This window comes from Bombina bombina, chromosome 3 (genome assembly GCF_027579735.1).
Source record: "Bombina bombina isolate aBomBom1 chromosome 3, aBomBom1.pri, whole genome shotgun sequence".
Lineage (NCBI taxonomy): Eukaryota > Metazoa > Chordata > Amphibia > Anura > Bombinatoridae > Bombina > Bombina bombina.
Genome location: NC_069501.1, coordinates 588,246,491 through 588,269,013, shown reverse-complemented (window position 1 = coordinate 588,269,013; position 22,523 = coordinate 588,246,491). Strand labels below are relative to the sequence as shown.

The following is a 22,523-nucleotide window of genomic DNA, read 5'->3' as shown; positions in this document are numbered from 1 at the left end:
TGATTTAGTCAGAGCATACCATTTTAAACAACTTTCCAATTTACTTCTATTAATTTAATTTGCTTTCTTCTCTTGTTATCCTTTGCTGAAAGGTTTATGTAGGTAAGCTCAGGAGCAGCAAAGAACGTTGGTTCTAGCTGCTGATTGGTGGCTGCATACATATACTGATTGTCATTGGCTCACCCATGTGTACAGTTAGAAACCATAAGTGCATTGCTGCTCCGTCAACAAATGATACAAAGATAATAAAGCAAATTTGATAATAGATGTAAACTGGAAAGTTGTTTAGAATCGTATGTTCTACCTAAATCATGAAAGAGAAATGTTGGGTTTCATGTCCCTTTAAAGGAATAGTTTAGTCAAAATGAAACTTGCATGATTCAGATAGAGCATGCAATTTTAAGCAACTTTCTAATTTACTCCTATTAACATTCTTTCTTTGTTCTCTTGCTATCTTTATTTGAAAAAAGCTTACCAGCCTGTCCATTTTTGGTTCTGCACCTGGGTGGCACTTTCTGATTGGTGTCTAAATGTAGCCACCAATCAGAAAGCGCTACCCAGGTGCTGAACCAAAAATGGGCCAACTCCTAAGCGTACATTCAAATAAAGAGAACGAAGAAAAATGAATAATAGGAGTAAATTAGAAAGTTGCTTTAAATTGCCTGCTCTATCTAAACCGTGAAAGTTTAATTTTGACTAAACTATTCCTTTAAGTATTGAACTGCAAAAGACCAGCTTTTAAAATATATGGTTTAAAGCATTTAAAACTATCACTTTACTAATGCTTTGCAAAACTACTTGTAAACTCTGGTAACTATGTTCATTTTGTCTTCCTTTAAAAAGAGAGACATGAAAGTCAAAATTAAGCTTCCATTAAAGGGACACTGAACCCAATTTTTTTCTTACAGGATTCAGAAAGAGCATGAAACTTTAAGCAACTTTCTAATTTACTCCTATTATCAAATTTTCTTTGTTCTCTTGCTATCTTTATTTTAAAAGCAGGAATGTAAATCTTAGCAGCCAGCCCATTTTAGGTTCAGAACCATGGATAGAGCTTTCTTATTGGAGGCTTACATTTACCCACCAATAAGCAAGCATAACCAAAAATGGGCTGGCTCCTATGCATCACATTCCTGCTTTTTAAATAAAGATAGCAAGAGAACAAAGAAAAATTGATAATAGGAGTAAATTAGAAAGTTGCTTAAAATATCATGCTCTATCTGAATCATGAAAGAAAAAAAAATTGGGTTCAGTGTCCCTTTAATTACTGTTCTGAATGTTCAAACTCTCATGAACTTTAATCTGAAATCTTACAAACTATGATCTCTTGCGATGGACTTTTTTTATATTATTATTATTATTAAGAACAACAAGAACATTTTATCAGATGCCCTGCTGCCCATAGTCTTTGCAGTGAGTAGTGTATGTTACAGTACAGAAATAAACAGTAAAAAGCAAGAACACATCTGTTTGTGTGTGGCTACACACACTTAAGGAGGACACCGCCTGTCAGTGTAATGGCGTGCTAAACTAGGATTTTTCTTCATTCTTTTGGTATCTTTATTTGAATGTAAGCTTAGGAGACGGCCCATTTTTAGTTCAGAACCTGGGTAGCGCTTGCTGATTGGTGACTACATTTAGATACCAATTAGAAAGTGCTACCGATGTGCTGAACCAAAAATGGGCCAGCTCCTAAGTTTACATTATTTCTTTTTCAAATATAGATAACAAGAGGACGAAAAAAATCGATAATATTAGAAAGTTGCTTAAAATTACATGCTCTATCTGAATCATGAAAGTTTAATTTTGACTAGACTACTTCTTTAAGTCTCAAAAGAGGAGAGAGTCACAGCTTCTGATAGGCTACACTGCTCCGTATCTAGAAGAAGGAAAAAAAAATGCCTGCTGGGGTAGTAGTACTATGCATAACATACTAGTGAGTAATGGGGATTTTATTTAAAAAATGAAATTAAAGGTCTTGTATATTTAGTTTTTAGGGACCAGTTTGTTGTCCCTTTAAGTTTACTTTGCCTTTAACTGAATCAGTACACAGATTCTTGTATCCTTTTACATTAATCAAATCATTTTATTTTGCCACAAAATATGAGCCACACATAAAATGTCATAGGACTGCCTTACATCGCATGTTTCAGCCTTGTATCCATCGTCCAATCCAGTGGTGTCATGACTTTTCCCATGATTCTTCAAGCTGTACTGAATGCTGAATGTCTTTTCACAGCCATCACTGGTGTAGAAGTCAGGCCTCTCCCCTGGAAATAAGAGATATAGTAAGGATAGCATCTAGTCTATCCATGGTTTTCCGCTATTTTGGTCACCAACTGCAACAAATTTATAGCTTTCTAAATTCAAGACAACTTACCTGTATGTTTTCTGACGTGTGTTTTAAGGCGATGACTTGCAGCAAATGCTTTTCCACAGCCATCATGATCACACCTACGTTAATGGGAAGGAAAATAAAAATCTATTGGACACAAATATGTAATACAGTGAAAATATAATTCTGAACAGAACTATTAAATGTACTGTGTGAGAAAACCTAAATTTGCTCTCCCTGGCCAGATGCATGCTTAATTTATGTATAATTCCAAAAGGAACATTTAATTATATTGGCGTATGTGTGTGTAAAAATCTATACTTTGTTCTCCTTCCCTGATGGTAAGGGTATCTAGTGTATTGTGCTGGAGGTCACCTAGGAACTCTTTAAAAGGGACAAAAAGGTTAAGAAAGAAAATGCTCTCACAGGTTAAAAGATTTTATTGTTGCAATGTTTCTAGCCCTGTTATTAATATAAACAAAATAAATTACCTATCTAATCTATTTACTAATGGGGGAAGTTGCTACTAAGTAACCCCTATCCCCTAAAGACAGCAAACAATGCAAACACAATATGTTTCACATAAAAAAGGGGATTCCCCATTTTTAAATAAGGGGTCTTATGACTCTTTAGTTAGCAGTAATTGCAATCACCTGCCTTTAAATGAATACTAAACCCATTTTTTTCTTTCATGAATCAGATAGAGCATGCAATTTTAAGAAACTTTCTAATTTACTCCTATTATCATTTTTTTTTGTTCTCTTGCTATCTTTATTTGAAAACGCAATTTGGTTCAGAACCTGGGTAGCGCTTGTCGATTGGTGGCTAAATTCGACGGGAGATTATTATTATTTTTTTATTATTTGCGGAAGTTACAGTTTATAAATACAAATATATTTCTAATTGAAGGAATGTTTTTATTAGACATCTATCCCCTGAAATCCATTTTTTTTCTTTCATAACTGAGATACAGCAAACCAGCTTCCCGATTTCCTTATTCTGAATCATAAAAGTTTAATTTTAGGTTTTATGTCTCTTTAAAAAAAATGTTCTTTTCTTTATTATGGAAGAATGTCCACATTATGGAGGAAAACTTCCATGCATCTTTCACATTTTCTGCAGTTTGTTGCTCTATAGAGCATAAAGAGATGGTTCATACGAATGATATATGTTACTAAGAACTGGTGTGGCTTTTCAGGATCTGTTTGGACAGTAAAGCATATGCTCTTGTCTTATTCTCTGCCTCAGATATGCTAAGTGCACGGTTTATTTTTCTGCACTCGATCACATTCTATACAAGTAGCTGTAACTAGAAATCTGACAAATTTCATGGGATTCAATCTTCCCACCTCTCCGGTGTCTGTTTTTACAAATCATGTCAGCAATTTCATTCAGGTCTAAGACCTTATCTTTTAATTCAAAGGGACAGTATAACGTAAAAATGTATCTTTGAAAAGACAGAATACTCTAAAATTCTTTTTCCCTTAATGTGTTTCCGCTTTTTAAGGTTTATTTGTGTATATTAAATAGCTGATTTTGCGTTTTGAAGCCACAACCTAATAAAATGGGTGGAGCTTGTAAGTATAACCAGATCTCCCAATATAAACTTTAGCAAAATAAATTATACTAGTCCTAAATACTTTTTCTCTAGTGCAGTGGTCCCACCCGCTTCCGCCCCCCTACAATCTAGTGGCTCTAGGAAAAATAAATATAGATTGGCTTCTGGAGTTGGGACATTTTACCTTACCAGAAGCGGAATCTGAAATATGTAAACCATTTTCATTTAAAAATATTGCCCATATGAAAATGAACTACCAATACGTGTTAAAAAAGATAGATTTCCTAAGAGATACAATCATTGCATGTCATTGTATATGTAAAAGATTAAAAATACGATTTTCGGTTTCACATTATCGCTCTATCAGAGTGAACCCTGGATTTGAACCGTGAAATAGTTGTAACGTATTTTGACATTGGCATGATAAAGGAATTAAATGGGTTCATCAGTTAATTGACAAAGAAAATGAAAATAATTTGATAACACAATATGAAAGGCTGAAGAGAAAGTTTAACTTGGACCATGTTTTTCCATATTTACAAATTCACAATTATTGTCTAGACCTCATAAAACTCTATGGGAAATTCTGGGAGTGGACTTCTTTAGTACCAATTTCAAACTTTTTAGCATTGGGAAATATTCCATTTCTGCAATATACGGACTAATAACCAATGTAAATTATGAAGATCATATGAATAAAATTCTTGCGAAATGGGAAAAAACGCAAATACAGGATATAGACGAACAAATAATTATACGCAGTATTAAAAGAGTTGAAGAGGCTTCTTTAGCAGCGTTTACAAGAGATTAAAACATATTAATATATAAAACATAATAAAAAAATATTCTTACATCCAGAAAAAGGTATGTCGAATTAAAAAATGTATTAATATAAACATTTTAGTTGGCAGGAATTTGATATTTAAATATTGGAAATCTAAGACTGCCCCCTCATTCAAAAACTTTAAACAAGCTCAGTCTACATAGACAATTTATGATTGAACAATTTGATATAGGGTTCAATTTGGAAAATAATGTGGAAGTTTTTTTGAAAAATGGAAATAGAATTTTTTTTATACTAGATATAGAAGAATAGAAATACTTAGTACAGAGATTCGAATAAACCCAATATATTACCAATTGCAAACTGCATGGAGAATGGTGCTTCCCTATACCCTGAGAGACATTTATTCTGGTGCAGGTTTTTTTGTTTGTTTCCCCCCCTCCTTCTCCCTCCTACTGAATTTTCTTCTCCCACTACCCTCTTCTTAATCTGATGGAGCTAGATTAACTGACTAAAAGTAGGCTGATTTAAAGACAAGAAAATGCTAAAGTCAATGGGATTAAATATTAACAAAATGGAATCTTACCATTAGACTCTTTGTAAAGAATAATGTATTAAACATTGTTCAATTCTTTTTTTTCTGTGATATGTACCCTCAAATCTAATAATAAAAAAAATAAAAAATCAGATCTCATTAATTTATCACATTGTGTACATATACATTCTTCTTTATCTTATATCTGTCCGTAAACCAAAGACCAATAGTTGGAGAGAACAATGAAAAATTAGCGTTTTATTACCTTTTCTCTTCTATACCCCACTGGGAGTGTAATTTCTTCTGCTAGCTGTGTTCACACAGCTTATCTATAGCTTGGACCTAAGGCCAGAAACGTTCAGAATAGGTGGGGATACCACAGGCTAAATTAACCATTTGAAATGCCAATATAAGGGTAAAAGAAATACTTGTAAGCAATTTAATACACTCCAGCAGGTAAAGTGGATCATTGGGAACAAATTAAAAGTAAGAATTGTTTTGAGTAAACTGTCCCTTTACAGTCAGAGACAATCCGGAACTGAATCTTGACTGGGGATCATGGTCCCCAGGAACAACTTATGCGTTAGCTGACTTCTCCTTCTATAACGTAATTAGTAAGGACCGAATAAACACTCATGCAGAGTTAACCAACTGGAATCCTGATGCTTTTGCATCTTGGTTCAGATACGCTCAAATTTCTCACTATTTCTACTCATGTAAAAAAAGAACCGAACTCACCAGAGACAAGACCCAGTTCGAAACTATATGTACGGCTAAGCCAGGCTACAGCCAAGCCACAGCTGTATGTGTCAAGTAAGCTGTGAACACGGAAAGATTTAAATGTTAACAGTCTGATGTCGGCAACCAATTTATTGTATGTTTTCTAATATTATACTTGTGTAATGTAGTGCCTCACGGCCTACGTTACAAGCAGACAAAGTAAACACAGTGCAACCCTGTATTAATATGCATCTCACCAATTTATAGTTTATATATCTGTACATGCTACCTTGAGAATAAGTGTTATATTCTTTAGTTTTACAAGATGCATATATCTCGATGTAAAATTTCAAGGTTCTATAATCGATCGTTGTATTTGCACTTTTCAAAATAAAGCTTGTTGAAAAAAAAACAAAAAAAAAACTGTCCCTTTAAGGATAACATTTGAGAATTGTGTCGAAAGACCTTAATAATGTAAATATGTTACCTCTCAACTCAACAAAATAACCTGGTAAAGGATCATACTAACTACCACACTATTGCCAGTTATAGCATTGGGGCTGTCCAGAACCTAACCATATTTTCTTTAGGAGAGGTCAAACTACTGTTATGCTGCATCAGCAAAGGGTCAACATACTCAAATATGTGTGAAACATATTTTGCGATTGAAAAGTTTGGGTATTTATAAACACAGGTAAAGTGGATCATTGAGAACAAATTAAAGGGGAGACATTTTTTGAGTAAACTGTCCCTTTAATTTGTTCCCAATGATCTATTTTGCATGCTGGAGTGTATTAAATTGTTTACAAATGCCTACTTTTTACCTTCATTCTGGCCTTTGAAATTCCTGCTTTAGTCTGAGGTATCCCCACTTATACTGAAGTTGTCAATTGGCTATAGAAAAGCTTTGCAAACATAGCCACCAGAAAAATACACTCCCAGTGGGAGGTAGGAGAGATAAGTTAAAAAAAAGGTAAATGTTCAATAGTTCATGCAGAGATAAGGAAACGTGTGTATGTATAGTGAGTGATAAAAAAGGAGATCCGATTTCCCTGCAAGCTTGGCCTATTTTAAGAACAAAGCCAGCAATTTTATATCTAAAAAGAAACCTAATGGAACAATCTCTCATAATTTTATACTGCTGGTATATAAAGTTACTGGAAACACATTAAGAGGAAACCAGTTTTACAGTATACTGTCCTTTTAATCTCTCTTCTGCAATAATGTGTTATGTTTCTGTTGGGAAACTTGTATTTCCTATCACCCCACAATGGTTTTTAACTGTCTGTCCTTCTAAACCTGGTCCCTCCTCTCTGTATTTAGCATAACCATTGTGCTAACCTGCTTAGTGGTTTCGGTTTGCCCCTGGCTTTTACTAGGGCTATGTTTTTTTAAAAATCATTGTTTTCCTGGTTGCCTTGTAGTTTATAATTTGTAATGCATAGACTGTATCAGCTATAGAAACTTTACATCTATCTTTTTACAGCAGTCATTAGGTCTCTATGCCTCTATCAGACCTTTGTTGCCTACTTTAGAAGATTTTTTTTTTTTTAATAAGTTCGCACTCCTCCCCGAACATCTGGTTATTTAGTGAGGGTGTCTAGTTGGTAGGTTAGTCCATTTCTTCCACTCAGTCCTGGGGGCAATTTGATTGGACTCGGATTATGTTATCATAGCTCAATATCTAATTATGTATGGTCCACTTCTTCTTCTAGATCTATGGCTTAAAGTCTTCCATAGAGTGTGCCCATCTATTCTCCGAGTTTTATTGTCACTTATATCAGAGGCCTCAAACTAGTTCTTGTGACCCTTACATAGGTCTTGTTTACTATTGGCTGGCTTCTGTCTCACTATTGGTGGTAGTTAGTAACATCATAGAAAAGGTAGAAAGAAGATACAGTCCACTTAGTTCAGCCTTCACTGATCCAGTTTGACCCTATGTTTTTAATTTAAAAAAAACTGCCAAGTGAACTTGACCTCCAGGTGAACCCCATTTAAGCCTATCCATTTAATACAAGCAATAATAACCTAAGTTTCTGTTTTTAGATTATATATATTTCCATAAAATGTTAACATGCCATTCTCTTATGCTATGATTCTCATGAACATGTCAGACAAGCATATTTAAAAGGGACATTAAACACTAAATATATGCTAGATAGAATGATGCATTCAATGAAAGATTAGTCTGAGAAGAATATGTAGATGTTTTTATTAAACTTTCATTAGTTGTTTAAATATCGTCAAAATAAGTGTAAACCTTTAGTGTCTATAAAACAATGGGAGCTGTCATGTTGTAACATAGGTTACCTTCTCTGCTGTGGCCAATTAGGGACAGTTATAAATAGGTCACTAGAGTGTGCAGCCAATGGCTGTGTGGAATATAACATTGTTCTGCACTTCCATTTCTAACAGAAACTAAAAAGCGCACAATTTCAGAATGAATTACAGGAAAAGGGGACAAAATAAATAATAAAAAGTTTATTGTACAGTTTTATATATATATATATATATATATATATATATATATATATATATATATATATATATATATACAGTATATGATATATAATTTTATATTACCATCTCAAAGTGTTTAATGTCCCTTTTAGTGTTTTTTTTTAAATACATACACATACTAACAAACTGTATGGTACAGAAATATGTAACAACAACAAGACTATTTTCTGGACTTTTGAAAAAGGAAAGAATTCAGATAAACTCACAATGATCTTACCTAAATGGTTTCTCCCTTGTGTGGGTGCGAATATGCTTCCGTAGGTCACTGTGGGTAGTGAAGTACTTGCTACAACCCTCAGTCACACAGTTAAATGTTTCACCGGTGTGAAGTCTTTTATGTGCTCTTAACCTGCAGAGAAAAAGGATTAAAGGGATATGAAACCCAATTCTTTTCTTTCATGGTTGAGATACAACAGAAAATAACATTTTAAAAAGTTTCCAATTTACATCTATTATCAAATTTGCATCGCTCTCTTGTTGTTCTTTGTTAATGAGATAGCTAGAAAGGTAGCAGGCACATGTCTGGATCACTACATGACAGGAAATAGTACTGCCATATAGTACTGCAGACACGTGCACACTCCGGAACTTACCTTCCTGCTTTTAAACAAAGGATAACAAGAAAACTAAGAAAATTTGATAATAGAAGTAAATTTGAAAGTTGTTTAGAATTGTATGTTCTACATAAGTCATGAAATAACAGTTTGGGGTTTTATGTTCTTTAAATTTGTTCACATAGTTCATTCAGACACAGTGCCTGTAAACAGCATATCATGAAAAATGCCATACGCCAACTTTTAATGCGAATAAATGTGAGATTTTGATCTATGATTATGATCACTTAATTCCCCAATACTGTTTTAATCTACTTTCAATAAAACCACCCACTTCTGTAAATGTTTGAGGAACTTAACTAAGACATTTAAAGAGACAGTCAACACTTAAATTGTTATTGTTTAAAAAGTTAGATAAAGCCTTCACTACCCATTCCCCAGCTTTGCACAACCGACATTGTTATATTAATAAACTTTATAAGCTTTAAAACTCTAAATGTCTGCCTTTTTCTAAGCCACTACAGACAGCCTCTTATCACATGCTTTTGTATTTGCTTTTCACAACATGAGACTGCTAGTTCATGTGGGCCATACAGATAATATTGTCCTTACGCCCGTGAAGTTGTGCACAACACAGAACTAATTGGCTAAAATACAAGTCAATAGAGAATAAATAAAAAGTCATGTGATCAGGGGGCTGTCAGAAGATGCTTAGATACAAGGCCATCACAGAGGTAAAACTTATATTAATAAAACTGTGTTGGTTGTGCAAAACTGGGGAATGGGTAATAAAGGGATTATCTATCTTTTAAAACAATAAAAATTCTATTGTAGATTGTCCCTTTAAAGGGACAGTAAAATTATAATTAGACATTCATGATTTAGACAGAGCATATCATTGTAAACAACTTTCCAATTTATTTCTATTATTTAACCCTTTGAGTGCTAAGCACTTTCCCACCTGGGTGCTAAGCTGATATGAGGTTGTTTTTTTTTAAATATATATATTTTCTTTAACTTTTTTTAAAAATTCAGATCCCCAAGACTTATACCGTTGGAAAGGTTAGGCGATTACCTTTCCAACAGTGGGTCTTGGGGGTCTGTAACTTCTTAGATGCCTCAGATACAGACTTCTAAGCAGCATTTCCATATACTTATTGTGATATTTCAATAAAGTTGTGCAGTGACGTCATCACGCATGACGTCACTGCTTAAAACGTGAAGCCCCAGTGATGCCTGTCACTATACAGGCCTGATCGCTGGGGTAGGAGTGGGTGGGAGCCCCCAGATCTCCCTCAAGGTGGGAGAGTGCTAGCGACTGCTCTGAGCCGTCGTTAGTACCTGACTGAGACAATTTGTGACGGCTCAGAGCCGTCGTTAGCACTCAAAGGGTTAATTTGCTTCCTTCTCTTGTTATCCTTGGCTGAAAGGTTTATCTAGGTAAGCTCAGGAGCACCAAAGAGCCTAGGTTCTATACCGATTGTCATTGGCTCACCCATGTGTTTAGTTAGAAACCAGTAGTGCATTGCTGCTCCTTCAACAAATTATACCAATAGAATTAAACAAATTAGATAATAGAAAACAATTAGAAAGTTGTTTAAAATTGTTACCTCAATCTGAATCATGAAAGAAAAACACTTAGATTTTATGGTGTTGTGTCCCCCCCCACACACACACAAACACACACAACTGGTATAGCCCTACTTTTGCGTTTGGTTGCTGTATAATACTGCACATGAACATAACATGAACACAACCAGTCAAATGCTGTATATTCATGCTTAGAAAGACATAGGTGAGGCTTACATTTGTTTCTTCAAATGTGTAGGCCTATTGATAAATAGAACCCTTGTGTACAATTTCCCAATCTTAAAGGTCAGCCATTTCCCAAATATGTTTTACAAAGACAATTTAAAGGGTGTGAAGCTATGGGATATAAAGTGACCTCACCTGTAAAGAGTATTGAAAGCTTTCTCACAACCCTGCACATCACACTCAAAAGGCTTCTCCTTGGTATGCACACGGACATGGATTTTGAGACTGTAGGAGGTAAGGAATGCCTTCCCACAACCCTCCTGGTTGCAGACAAAAGTATATTCTCCTCTATGCGTTTTCTGATGAGTTCGCAAATTTCCTGCTGTACTGTATGTGCGGGGGCAGCCTTCAAAAGTGCACTGGTACCTCTTCACCTGAAACACAAATACTAATGCATAAACCAAACAATGGGGACATAATACGAAGTTCATGCAAGTAAATCACATTATAATTGCTGAGTAAAAGGAAAGTAAATTGACATTAAACTCAGTATCTAATGACATAACACTGCGCTAAATTGTAGTGCCCCACCCCCAGAGGCTGCAGTGCATTCCATGGAATGTAGAATCCTAACACTCCTATATGCTGCACAGTCATTGGCTGATAAGTGCAGAAGCTTATTTAGACATGTACCTAATGTACTACACCAAAAAGAATTAGACTCAAGAAGTTTTTTCAAGGGGTGTGTCCTGGGCCAGTAAGGCAATACATATTTTTCTAACAAAATGCAGATTTTTCATACTTTTAAAACATTGATTTTGCAATGCAGTGAATAATTTCTGATGCATTCATTAAATAAATACATTTAAATATCCCATAAAATATTTAATGAAGCATAACAAGCAATGTACCTGAGTACACAATGACAATAACTTTGAATTACACTGTATTTGTTCATCACAGACATGCAATTATAAAACCAAACTCTCAATATCTGGAACAGCCTAGAACTAATTTGGGAAGCAGAGTTTAACGTGGCAACATTCCTGCCACAATAAGAGTGCCCCTAATTAGTTGTACAGGTTGTTCTTAGACTTCCACATGCAATATCACTGATAAAGTGTTAAAGGGACAGTCAACACCAGAATTTTTGTTGTTTTAAAAGATAGATAATCCCTTAATTACCAATTCCCCAGTTTTGCATAACCAACACAGTTATAATTATACACATTTTACCTCTGTAATTACCTTGTATCTAAGCCTCAGCAGACTGCCCCCTTATTTCAGTTCTTTTGACAGACTTGCATTTTAGCCAATCAGAGCTTTTTCCATGGTAAATTCACGTGCATGAGCTCAATGTTATTTATATGAAACGTGAACTAATGGCCTCTAGTGGTGAAAAACTATCAAAATGCATTTAGATTAGAGGCGGCCTTCAAGGTCTAAGAAATTAGCATATGAACCTCCTAGGTTTAGCTTTCAACTAAGAATATAAAGAGAACAAAGCAAAATTGGTGATAAAAGTAAATTGGAAAGTTGTTTAAAATGACATGCCCTATTTGAAACATGAAAGTTTTTTTGGACTTGACTGACCATTTAAAGGGAATACAGGGTCAATCGTTTGCTCTTAAAAGAGGACAATTTATATATATTACAGGTTGTTGGGGTTTTTTTTTTTGGGGGGGGGAACCAATGTTCCAGTACTGGTAAAAACAAAATACATTTCAACAGTTGTGAGACATTTCACCAACCACCTATGAATGGGCATGAGTTCTGTTTACCAGCCAGTAAGCAATATGTTCCAAAAGTGGCATTTTACAGAGGATCAGTCAACACTGTAGATTTGCATAATCGACAAATGCAAGATAACAAAACAATGCAATAGCACTTAGTCTGAACTTCAAATGAGTAGTAGATTTTTTTTCTGACAATTTTAAAAGTTATGTCTATTTCCACTCCCCCTGTACCATGTGACAGCCATCAGCCAATCACAAATGCATACACACTTATTCTTGCACATTCTCAGTAGGAGCTGGTGACTCAAACAGTTTAAATATAAAAATAACTGTGCACATTTTGTTAATGGAAGTAAATTGGAAAGTTGTTTAAAATTGTCGGGTCTATCTGAATAATGAAAGATTAATTTTGATTGAGTGTCCCTTTAAAATAAAATGCTCTATTTTGTTATAGCATGTCATCTTTAAACAGACTGCCTTATTTTTAGTAAAACACACATTCAGAGATGCACTACTGGTATTCCCCCCATTCTGCTCCAGATGATGATAATGCTAGAGACTGAAACAATTCCTGATTGACTCATCAACCTTACCTTCAATTGGAATAGCACTGCGCACAACTTTGACTATGTACTTAAACACTTTGTAGGGTTTAAACACGCAGTAAAAAAATACAATTATTTTATTTTTACACTAATGTGTTAGAGCATTTTATTATTGCACTTTTGCTTGCATAGAACTATGTGTTTAAAGACTGCAAAGGGTTTAAGTGTGTAGTTAAAATCAGCTCCAGAGCAGCAATGCACTAATAGGTAATAACTGAACAGTGAGCCAATGACAAAAGGCATGTGTGTCTAGCAACCAATCATCAGTTAGCTCCATGTAGTCCAATGCTGCTCCTGAGCCTGCCTAGATGTGCTTCTCAACAAATGATACCAAGAGCACAAAGTAAAATTGTTAACTTAAAATTGCATGATCTATTTCTTTTTATTGAAGACAAAGAAAAAGAAATAAGGTTACATGCATATTATCACGAAGCCATATAAACATGAGAATATACAGGGATGTAAAATTATACATAAGCTAGATCTGTAGGAATGTTTATAATACACAAACTTGCCAATGAGATGTATTCAAAATTCTCAAAGTAAGTCAAATATAAACAATAGTTATGGCATATATTTCACAATGTGTAAATAGCGCATGGTCTTCATGTGTCTTCCTTATTTTATTTTTTTATAACACAGCAAAACAAGTTTTTGTAATATATAAGTAGTGTGATGAAATTGAAAATACTAAACTTAAAACTTGTAACTCAATTTGTAAGCGAAGCTTAACAGTTTCGCTTGACTAGGTAGGAGAAATAGAGTCAGTTTTATAGTAGAGTGAAAAGCTGCACATAGAAACATAGAAAATAGATGGGGTAGGTTGCGGTACTGGTTAGAAAGACCGCATAGATAGGCCTCCTTACCTAGGAGGTACATTATAAGATAGTGGCGGGGGGGGAGGTGGTTATTTGAAGTGTGGTAAACGCCTTATATTCTAAATAAATATTGGGCTAAGGGTATGCCAGGTCCGGAGGGCCTCAAGTACTAAATTCAAAGGGCTAACTTAGTTTATGGAGCTTAATCAAGATGCTGTGTATAATAAGGGCGTAGATGCTAATAATAGTGCAGGACCTGCCTACACCAAAGACAGTGTGAGAAGCTTCTGGCTATATCTGTGCATCGCATTATAGCTATGTGCCCCCCCAGCAAGTTATAGGTTTACACACTAAATCTTAGGTTAAACCGGAGGAGCACCTAGTAGGGTACTTGTGAGCTAGGCTGCCAAGCCTAAGGACAAGTTATTTGTAACTTCTAATCTCTATCCAGATCAACTAAGTTCCAACTAGGTGGGATATTAATTTGATAATATATGGTAGTCACTATATAATAATTAAGGTGGATCTGAGGGCAACTCCACTCAAACAAATAGGACTAGCCTGCTAAGTAGGTGCCACATGTTTCATCTAAGTAAACCAGAGTGCTCACTTACTCATAATACAGATTATATTTATAAAGTGTGGTGATATAGCTTCGTCAATGAAAAGTAACAGTGTTGTCATGCAGTTTTCATTTATATAAAGTAAAGTATAAGGGTAGTTACATTCTAACTGGAAATCACATATTTCCTGATCACAGTTTTCGTTTATATAAAGTTAAGTATAAGGGTAGTTACATTCTAATTGCTTGAACAAGGTAGATGAGGGCTCATTATGTCTCTGTGTAAGGCCTTACAAGCATATGAATAGCTATGGGGAAAGGAGAGATAAATTAACTCTAAACTAGAGTAATGTTGTATTAAGGGTATTGCAAGTGAGTAGGCCTAAAATAATGGCAATGGTAATGCAGGGCCAGCCTGCGTCAGAGGCGTATCATAGGTCTTGAGTTAAAGTTATGCCTCACAGGATAGCTATGCTCAATGTATCAAATTACAGGTTTTGCACTTACTACAAATTGGAGATATGAATCTCTCGTCTTTGTAGAGAAAAGAGGTGTATCTAGGTTTTGTTAATGCTTAGAGAGGAGTGCTAGCCCCAAGAAATAAACCTGGCATTAAAAGTGATAAACTGGGTGACTATGACCACACAGTCTGTATGGGGAAAGTGGTAATGACGGAGCAACAGCAACGAGGGGGAGGGCATAAAACAAGGGAAAACCATAAGGTAGATATACTGCTGGACACAATAGGTGCTAGGGGGTCACCTCGGCCGCTGGCAACACCCCTACAGTAGGTAAATAAACCATAGCAGTCAAGATGTTAAGTGTAACCTTCTTGGTTTACCATAAAAATGGGGGAAGTATCCCACTAGAGAAACAAATAACATGGAATAATGTTCATAGGGCTGAATAAAACAAGGTTGTATGGGTTATTAACCATGAACTAGCTGACTATATGGGTATTTCTTAACCAAAGTATATAAAAATTAGAACAAAATATATGAGACTATATAGTCTATGGTTAGTTCCACTATAGTGGTATCAAGCAATATGCGGCATGAGAGATTATAGGCTAACAGGAAAAATGGTAAGTTTTGTCAGATAACCCATAAGCAGTTAAAGCTCAAACAGGAAAATGTGGTGTAACAGATATGTATCATTTATGACAGGGCTGGAACCTAGGTCTATAGGATGTTGTGTGTATTTTACCTGCCCATATTTGTGACCACACATTTATTATAAGCATTGTAAAATAAATAACTAGGGTAAAATAATATCAGCTATAAGCTATTACCTATTTATATGTGGGATATGACCTATGGCAATCAAAGCTAAGCAGCTCCTCGCCAAGCTCATATCTTTTCAAACAAAGTAAGGACCTGGTATTACAGTCATTATGAAGAGCTAGAAATATATAGAAAAACAACATTGCGACCTTATCGAAGTCCAAAACGAAATATGAACCCCCTATAGCTCATACTGTGTTAGCGAATACTCATTTGATAGCAAGTGACCTGTAGGAGTAACTTGAGATAACACTTAACAGTCGGGAGCTGCATACCAGGTTTTCAATTATTGGAAGGGGGTAACAACTGCTGCTTATGAGAAATATCAGTGTAGCCTGACATATCAGACAGAAAAAATACATGCAATATTAACTAAACGTAGTAGCATATGCACTATATACGTTTGGTCAAGAGACGGCTTACTGTTAAATGTAGATCATGAGAGACACTTTGAGATAGTTACAATAACAGTAGCCCAGTACAAACTGTTATAACCACAGTATTATGGTGGAATGTCATCGTGTCTGCAAAACCACTGTGATTCATTAACTGACTCTGGGACATGTGAGGCAAACAGAAAAAAAGGGCACTCAAGCTAGCTAAGATAGATAGACATTAAATCAGTAACTAACTAGGCAGCCTCATAAGTATTTCAAACTTGGGATTATCATAAATTGCATATCACAGTATGAGAAACATTCAGTATGGGTGTCCCAAATAGACAAACAGTGTTTTTCAATGGAGTGATGGCTCTAAATCAGCCCAGCCAGTTCCTCTGTTTGAGAAGCAGTCCCATCCTCATGTACCTTCATAATTCACGGATACTGTTATTATCACAGTAGGCAATTTAACCAATATATATTATAATAGCAGAGTTTAACGTGGCAACAGAGCACAACGGCATAAGGTTCATAAACAGTTTAGGAAATAGCATGTCCTTGTTCAGATACGGCAACCTCAGGGGATCACCAAGCAGGAACTATTTAGCCCATTCCCGACCTTACCAGCCCAGTGATGGCCGGATTTGGATTGTCAGACAGCCCTCTACCAAAATGTTCAATCACCCTGAGAGGCTCAAAGGGTAAGTGCAACGGTGTGAATGGGTGAAGGCGATTAGCATTATTACCGATGCGCCTGGACTCTCCCAATGTTTTCATCTGGGCACTTGGAGAGGTTACCTTCATGTCCGTCTGCGGTTCAGGTACTGCTACCACTCTCGGACTGCCACCAAGGAGAAAGGATGTTCCTGAAGCGAGATGGGAGTGTGATTCCTGCCGGGCCTTTGATCTCCAGCCCTGCGCTGGACTCTGCTGAGTCGGCTTTACGCCCCGCTGAGTGACTTCATCCGCGGCGTCAAACTTGTCAGCAGCTATGTCTGGTGCGTGCTCTCCCACTTGCTGTGTTCCATAGCGCTGTAAGATTTGGCTAGTGGGCATACCATTGCGAGTTTGCGCTGCATATATCCTTGTCAGAAGCACTTCTAATAGCCGAAAAAGGAGGCCTCTATGTAGTCAGAAGCCGTCGCCTCCCAATCTTCTTCAGCCGCCATTCCTGTAGTCTGTATCCGTAAGGCCACGTGGTAGATGCAAAGGGAGCCTAAATACGATGTTTAACCGTTCTGACCCATTTAGCCGGGTATCTCATGGAAAATGCATGCACAAATAATCATTGAGGTGAAAAAACACACCCCTGCGTTTCAACAAAAGATACCAAGAGAACGGAGAAAATTTGCTAATAGAAGTAAATTAGAAAGTTGTTTAAAATGTCATGTTCTATGACTGTGAATCACAAAGTTGGGGATTCACATCCCTTTCACCCCTTAAATGCTGAGCAACTTCCACCCTTGTGTTGAGCTGTTTCGGTGTTTTTTGTCACATTTAAGCCCCACTGTAGGCCATTTTTCAGTGAGAAACCGACACATATTCTATATTGTTTTTTTTCAGCAGGCCCAACACATTTAAACTATTATGTTATTTTATGAATATATCATGACAGTGATTAGTTTTTATTAAAATAAGGTTGCAAACAATAGTGTTTTTTTCTAAGCTCTATAGTCAAAAGGAAGAAGGGGTTAGCCTCATATAAATAAGGGCATTTCGGTATAGTTATATAACATTGATTTAAATAATCGGGGCTCCCATGGGCCTTTATGCAAATAAATGGACATTTATTATTATTATTATTATCGGTTATTTGTAGAGCGCCAAAAGACATTTATTCACGCTAGATGATCACCATTACCATAGTGATCACCTGGTGTAGATGGGGAAGTTACATTACTCTATATAGATATATATTTTTTTATTTTTTTATTTATATTTGCTGCGCTTCTTACCCCCTTTGCTACGCTTAGGTTCTGTGCCGTCTGACGGCATCAGAACAAGGCTCCCATTGGAGCCAATGGAAGTGCGCTTGCATTGCTGACAACTTGTAATACCAGCGCACATTAGTTTGCATGCAATATTTAGTGCTCCACTTGTAATCAGGCGCTTAGTGTTTAATGTCCCTTTAAGTCTGATGCCTGCATTTTTAAATTTAACAGCCCACAATTTTCAGAATTAAATTACAGTAAAAGGGACTAAATAATGAAATTATATCGCAAACTAACTAACGAAACACTAAAGTAAAAAATAAACTGACATGATTCAGAAAGAGCACACTTTTTTTTTTTTTTTTTAAGAAACTTTCCAATTCACTTATATTATATATTAAATTAAACTACTGAGCATGTGCAAAATTTCAGCGTGTAACTGTATACATATATGATTTTGTAACTGGCTGATGGCTGTCAACGTGATACAGGAGACTGGCAAATGAAAGTAAATTTTGAAAATTTGTCTAGAAAAAAACAAAAAACATCTTATTTATACAATTCAGCGTTAGTGCTACTGTACTCTTTTTTTTATTATACATTTTTTATATTATTCTACTGTATTTAATGGTCTTTAAACATTTTATATTACAATCTCAGAGTGTTTACTATCCTTGTAGTACATTTTCATTCCAATATTTGTTCTTAAAAGGGCATTATAGACTCCTTAAAGGGACACTGAAACAAAAAAAAATATTTTGTGATTCAGATAGAGCAAGAAATTTTAAGCAACTTTCTAAATTTACTTCTATTATCAAATTTTCTTCATTCTCTTGGTATCTTTATTTGAAATGCAAGGATGTAAGTTTAGATGCCGGCCCATTTTTGGTGAACAACCTGGGTTGTCCTTGCTGATTGGTGGATACATTCATTCACCATTAAAAAAAGTGCTGTCCAGAGTTCTGAACGAAAAAAAAAAAACTTACATGCCTTCTTTTTCAAATAAAGATAGCAAGAGAACGAAGAAAATTTGATAATAGGAGTAAATTAGAAAGTTGCTTAAAATTGCATGCTCTATCTGATTCACGAAAGAAAAAAATTGGGTTCAGTGTCCCTTTAAAGCTTACTACTAAGCTAATACACCAAAGAGACAAGAGGGACTTGAACAAGCTATTCAAATTTTTGTTTCTTCTTTTAAGAGCACCAAAGATTCCGCTATTGCTTCCACTGCCCTATAAGAAGTGCTGCTCTAAAAAGAAGAAACAAAAACTTCAGGAGCACAGTAAATCAGATTCCTTAAAAAAAACATTAAGCACCTTGTGGATTGTGAAAAAAAAATTAAAAAAAATGTTCTAGTCTAGAAAAGGCAAATGTGGACATTGACAGCAAGTTAAGGCAATTTGCAACATTTTGAAAACCTAGGTAACAGATTTTGCTTTTTGACATCTCTAGGGAGCGTGGAACAAAGCACAATTTTGCAGAAAAGTTAGAGGTAGTTAATATCCCTTTAAGTCACCTTGTCTCTTCATTCCAATAGTGGTAACTAAAATGTTGCTTTAAAGGGATATAAAACCGTCTGTTTCATTGTTCTAATCAAAAAAGCACTAAGCAGTGGGTTATACTTAATCAATACAATATGTATTATTCATCATTTTATAGGGATTTACCTTTTATTTATTTCTTTTTTTAACTTCATTTGTGCAGTAGCCATTACTTCTTGTTACAAGGAGGCTGTGGTCTCTACAAGGAGGTTTAGCTAGCTAGATGTCAAATCTTCTAGAGAATATTGAGCTAGTTTACTATTCAGACAATGCTAGAGAGACAGTAAGTGTCTGGTTTACTCATGCTCAGAAGTGTCAGAATGTAACTTCAGTTCCAAAATTGTCTCCTCTCTCATCTCCCAAGCAAAACAAGTGGTTTGCAGTTTGTTTTTGTTTTTACATAATCGGTTTACTTTGATTTAACATATTTGTTTTTACTAAAGGAGCACTGTTTCATATCCCTTTAAAGTTATAGTAAAGATACTTTATTTGTCTGAAGCGTTCGCCGCTCTGAGTGCCTCAGGCAGCCCGCGGTAGAACGCTATTTTGCTGTAAGGTGATCTTAGCCAATAGCGTGCTAGATATCCGGCATGGTGCCAGCTGGCCTGTACGGCTATTGGCTACGAGGTGGAAACGTCACCTCACAGCAAAATAGAGTTCTGCCGTGGGCTGCCTGAAGAGCTCAGTGCTGCGAACGCTTCAGACAAAAAAAGGACCTTTCAGCATGAAGTATTTTATACTTTATGACTGAAAGTCCCCTTTATTTGTTCCACTGGTAAATCCTAGCGTTTCACTAACACTAGGATTTACAATCACTTTAAAGAGGTATTCTAGTGTAAACATAAAATGTTCAATTTAGTTACAGCACTTTCAACATAAAGGGACTAAACACACAGTCAAAGTTGTACACTCAACAAGCACTTTGCCGCCAATACTGATACTGCTTGTAAGCAAATCAGGAACAGGAATATATACATATGCTACAATTACTGATCACAGTTATCTTCAGCAGCACAGAGGCACTCGGGTTGCATATTTATACCTTTTTACCCTTCCACAGGGGTTAAAAGGGTATCAAGAAAAAGAAAATATATCTAAAATGATCTAAAAAAAAGGTGTGAAATAACAATGGATGTACAATTAATTGGCTCAATAACTTTTATTACAAACTAATATTTTAAAGACTCCTTTGAAAAACCTATAAAAAAACAATAGAATTCAGACTTTCTAATGTCTTTTGCAGAAATAAATACTGCAGATCCTATAGCTAAAAATTACTCAAATTGCTTTTAAGCAGATTGTCACATAAATGTGCCCAATGTTATTTTTTTATCATGTTTATAAGTGTTTTAATGCTCAAGTGATTTGTGCAATGTTTATAAATATGATCTTGTATATAAGATAGAGCACAAATTAGACATTCCTTATATCTTAAGGCATTGTAAGACAATTTTTTCAATTTCCAACAGTCCTATTTGCTGCAAATTGAAAAATTAAAGGGATATAAAACCCAATTCCAATTTACTTTTATTATCAAATTTGCTTCAATACCATGGTACTCTTTGTTGAAGAGATACCTGGGTAGGTGTTTGGAGCACTGCATGACAGGTGTTTTGTCGAATTTTGCTACCTCAATGTGCGCATGCGCACAATTACGTAATCGCACTCCACATATGTTTTAAAAGAATGTGTAGAACGCGATTACGTAATTAAAAGCATGTGCACACTTGTAGCAAATATCGACGGACTTTCAGATTATCCTCTCCTTCATTTTTAAAATGGCGTCCACAGACATACGCGCCTGCGCATTTCAAGGTAGCCAATGTCATAATCACCATATGGCCATGTGTGTCCTTGATATAGATAAAAAAAAATCTACACTAATAGGTTAACAAAAATATTATTATTTTTTTAATTAGAGAAAGTGTTTCCTTAAAAAAAATATTTTTAAAGGTTACAAAATTTATATTACACACTATTTTGAGAACATCTACAAGAAACTTCATGCCTAAAAAAAAATGCATATACAGTAGATTACAAAACAGATGCAACGAGTGTAAAACTATGATAAAATGGTATGTGACCTAATTTATGTTATGAAACGGATTATATGAATTCACTTTCATGCATGTGTATGGTACTTCTGCCAGAGGGCTCTCAGCCAATTCTCTCTATGAGAAACAGACACTTACTTATCATTGACAACACCTCCCTAGTTTATCTGTTGTGTAACTACTATTAAGATAAAAAAAACTTGTAGGGCAATAGAATGCAATACTTGTTCTTTGTAAAATTGTGCAATACCTTTATTTACTACATAAAGACATTACACATTAAAATAATAATTTGCCAAAAATATAATTTTTTGAGAACTAATTCATAGTAAGTTTACACAGTAAAGTAGAATAATAAAAATATACGTGGAAGATGTAAAGAAGGAAAAATCCCTACAAGAATCTTAAAGGGACAGTCTAGTATAAATTAAACTTTCATTATTCAGATAGAACTTTTAATCAACTTTCCAATTTACTTTTATTATCAAATTTGCTTTTTTCTCTTGGTATTCTTAGTTTAAACTAAACATAGGTAGGCTCATATGCTAATTTCTAAGCCTTTGAGGGCTGCCTCTTATCACATGCTTTTTAAATCTCTTTTCAACACAAAGAGACAGAAAGTACACATGGGCCATATACCGTAGTTAACACTGTGTTCAGGCACAGGGGGTTATTTAAGATTTAGCACAAAACAATGCTAAATTTAAGACAATAGATAATAACAGTCACAGTCATGTGATCAGGGGTTGTCAGAAGATGCTTAGATACAAGGTAATCACAGAGGTAAAAAGTATATTAATATAACTGTGTTGGTTATTCAAAACTGGGGAATTGGGTAATAAAGGTTTTATC

General features: G+C 35.3%; 1 protein-coding gene across 3 annotated transcripts in view; it reads right to left on the bottom strand.

Annotated features, from left to right (window-relative positions):
• MTF1 (metal regulatory transcription factor 1) overlaps window positions 1-22,523 on the bottom strand; it is a 139,607-nt gene that overhangs the window by 105,974 nt on the left and 11,110 nt on the right. For all 3 annotated transcript variants that reach the window (XM_053707167.1, XM_053707164.1, XM_053707165.1), the window contains 4 exons: window positions 10,957-11,195; window positions 8,670-8,801; window positions 2,381-2,454; window positions 2,140-2,270 (listed from right to left, as the gene is read on the bottom strand). In XM_053707167.1, coding sequence (XP_053563142.1) covers window positions 2,140-2,270; window positions 2,381-2,454; window positions 8,670-8,801; window positions 10,957-11,195 — 576 coding nt within the window. The remainder of the gene's footprint in view (window positions 1-2,139; window positions 2,271-2,380; window positions 2,455-8,669; window positions 8,802-10,956; window positions 11,196-22,523) is intronic.